At 35.1% G+C, this 3,747-nt stretch overlaps 1 protein-coding gene across 1 annotated transcript; it reads left to right on the top strand.

Annotated features, from left to right (window-relative positions):
* Positions 1-233: 233 nt before the first annotated feature.
* Positions 234-1,046, top strand: LOC149409652 (protein stum-like). Its single transcript, XM_089649414.1, has 2 exons — positions 234-341; positions 844-1,046. The coding sequence occupies exons 1-2, from the start codon at positions 236-238 to the stop codon at positions 930-932; spliced, it is 195 nt and encodes a 64-aa protein (XP_089505540.1). The 5' UTR covers positions 234-235; the 3' UTR covers positions 933-1,046.
* Positions 1,047-3,747: the final 2,701 nt, after the last annotated feature.

Genomic DNA, 3,747 nt, shown 5'->3' on the forward strand with positions numbered 1-3,747 from the left:
TCCTCGCGTGAAGTGCCAAGTACGCCTGTGATATATGATCAATCAGACACATCGTTGATCTTCCTCAGCTTCTCCTGTCAAATACTTTTCCGGTGACCATGAGTTTCTCCAGGTTTGAGTCCTCAGTTTGGCAAGCAACGTGACCAAAGTATTTTAGGATACGCTACAGGCAGACAGTTGATATCCTATTTTGAATGTGTCTAACTATATTATTGTAATGTTTTCAGGGGCCTTCATGATAGACCTTATAGTAGGCTTCGGTCAACTGTTCACCGTTCTGTTCTGCCTCGTGGGCTGGGGATGGTCCATCTGGTGGGCAACCATCATGATCAAAGTAGCTCGTGAGTATTACATCAACCAACTAGCTGACGAACCAAATTATAGTTAGTACAAAAATGGCCGTTTCCTATCATCGATCAAAATGGAGAGCAGTGCAGAAGGCGAGTGCAGCATGGCAAGCCATCGACGAACGCATCTGCGCACTTTCTCTCGCTTGCTTCTAGTTATAACATTAACATTTTTCCCTTTGGGAAGATATATTATTTGATATCTACAATCAGAGGAACTGTGAACTACTATCACATCCCAATTTTGGAAAATGTTTTGCAGCACTTTATTGTGTTTAGCCCCATCTGACGCACACACTTCCAAATCGCACTTTTAAAAACTACCTACACAAAATGTTATTTTCTTTTCACAATAAAGCATCCAGCGACCCCTTGGATCCCTAAAATGGTTGACTATGTCATCCAGACTCGGAATTTTAATCTTTATCATAATACGTAACATGTACAAAATGTTGAAACTTCTTAATTGGATAAACTTGTTTCTTATTATTTCCAGGTAAATATAGAAAATTAAGGAAGACACTGCCCGATCCAGAGGCGGCCGCTGCAGCAACCACCAACAATCACAGAACACACCACACTTAGCCAAGGTTCCAGTCTGCATCTGCACTAGAATCCATGCAGCCAACCAGGGGGCTGTAAACTAACAGATCAATCATAAGGCTGGATAAGCAGCCAATGATAAAACTTGATATCAATCAGCCAATGCAAGGGCTCGATTTTACACATAATGAGAAGGCTCGATATCACTAAGCTAATCAGAATGCTCGCGACACGGTCAATGTGAAAGCTAGCCATCATCCTGCTAATCAGAGAGCAGGATATATGGTCAATCAGAAAACTGGATGTAACAGTCAATGAGAAGTCTCGATGTCATCCAGCCAATCTGAAACAGGATCTACGAGCCGATGAAAGCGCTCGATACACCAGCCAATGAGAGGTCTCGTTATCATTCAGCCAATCAGAAAGAGGGATCTAGCAGCCAATGAAAAGGCTCAATATTTCTACGGAAATAGCTCCGTCCAGGACTTTTTAGATTCATGGGCAAGGGTAGATGAATATTGGCCAATAATATAAAAGTTTCGGATTAATTAATTCAATAATAATAGAAATGATTGAAAAAAAAACGATTTGAAATAATATTTGCCATGAGTTTGAAGTTTCTAATAGTGAGTTAATATTGTGAAATAAAATATTTTAAATACATAAGTTAAGTTAGGTTAGCATAAGGATTTCCAAATATCATAAATATAAACATGTGTAAATAGTTTTAAAAAAAAACATTAAACATGCAAATATCTAAGTGCTAACTAGATCTGACGTAAATAGAACCCGGGCCAATAGTTACGATAACAACTTGTATGCTTTGAGATTTTCACGGCCAAAAGTATTATAGTGATTTATTTTTGGGGTATTATGCTGTGTTGCTTTACCTCCTTCTTTAGCCAACGATTCGGACAGCATTACAATGTCCATCATCAGGGCAAATGTCTGCACAATACACAAATAATAAATCACTATAAGATAACAACTGATTTTAAATATTTGTAAGGCTTCCAGTTTCAAATTAATCTGTTTTGGCAGGTTTCAAAATATTAAAAAATTATTATTCATTAAAAATGTGCTACTTACAAAAAAATGTTTTTAAATAGGCAAAGTTAAAAAGTAAGGTTAGAAAAGGTGACTAACTAAAAGACATTGTAACTTTTCTAATGGATATTGTTGATCTTGTAGCAGTTCTGTGATTTTAAAATGTGGTTGATTTTTTTAGGTTATGTAATAAGATTTAATACTAAAATACTTTATTATTCATTAATTTATTAGTAGAGATATACATTTTAATATTTTAGTAATAACTTTTAGGAATATGATTATTTTTTAAATTAAGCTTGGGTTTTATTTACAAAATAAAAATAAATTGTGAAGTTTACTCTAAAATTGCCATAGATTAAAAAAATATTATGCATCTAACCGAGCAGGTAGGTACCTACTTCTTTATTTCTGGTTGTTTGAACTTATGAATTTAAATTTGTTAAGCATTTGTCACTTAAGGCGATGCCATACGTAGTGATGCAAAATCATGTGTTTTTGGTTTGTAAATTTGGTCGCCTAGAAATATTCCAGATGCTTTAATTAAATACTGCGAGTAGAATACATCTTTGCCTTTGAAACAATCGAGTATTTTTTAGATAAGTCTTTTTATAAGCCCATAAAAAAATAATGTATAAGGCCTATGAAAACTACTTTAAAGTTCAAAATCTCCTACTTACGAACCCATTTTCGGTTATGATTTTATTATATAATGTGGCAAATTAAGTTATTTATAAAATGGTCGAAAAAAAATTTAATATTTATGCCTGAACATCCACAAAATAAAATAAAAGGAACTTTTTGGCCATGTTTTTTTCTTGTACAAATCAAAACAGGCGGATGGTGTTAAGCGGGAATTTAAACCTTATCGCCATCTACGTAAGGGTTGTTATTGATAGCGGCTCAATTTAAATTATTACACGACGTAGTGCATCGCCTTAAAATACCAGTGGCAATACAATCGTGTTAATTTGAATGATTTGCCATCAAGCGGTCATCAAACGGCAGCGTTTGATAAAATTTTGTTGACGGGCTGTACTTGACGACTAATCAAACAACCCAACTTAAAATTTGATCAAACACTGACGAGAAATATCTATCAGCGCTAATTGCAAATTTAATGACTAAATCACATTTGCCGCCTTGTTTGGAATAAAGAACGTGGTCATTAAATATATATTTTTAACCTCTTTTTTTCTTTATAATTAATATGAATGATTCAAAAATTGTTCTGGGATTAAAACACGTGTTTTCATTTCGTTTTAAAAACTTTATAACATTGTTTCGTACATTTATTTCACACTGTTAAGGGCATCTTTGAGCATTAATTTTGGGAGGCAGTTATGGGAACCAAACCATTAATTGGATAACAAATATGTCATCCCAAGTGGCAAGCTACATTTGGTCACTTAGCAAGAGTACTCAGGATCATGGGGTGAGGTTTATCCAGATCTTAACAGTGGATGCATCTACCCACCAGCTGCGTGGTCTGTTACTCCTGGATAAATTGACCCCCAGATTACTGCCAACCCATTTTAAACTTATAACACCGGAAGTTTAAACCTTGATTCTATAAAAATTTCTCCTCCGAGTGCCGTTCCCTATCGGAGATTGGCTATTATCGGGGCAATCTTCACCCCGCAGTTCGTAACAACTCGATGGAACTGCACTTCAGCCATGTAAATTTAAGCCTAAAGTGTGATGTATTCCTTTATTGTGTCTTTCTATACAATCTTCATATACATCCACATTTCAAAGGCTTCTGTCTTCCGTGTTAAGAATTGGTTTAATTTTAAACTTTTGTTGACAT

Source organism: Hesperophylax consimilis, chromosome 30 (genome assembly GCF_061612785.1).
Source record: "Hesperophylax consimilis isolate HC1 chromosome 30, BYU_Hcon_1.0, whole genome shotgun sequence".
NCBI classification, from domain to species: domain Eukaryota; kingdom Metazoa; phylum Arthropoda; class Insecta; order Trichoptera; family Limnephilidae; genus Hesperophylax; species Hesperophylax consimilis.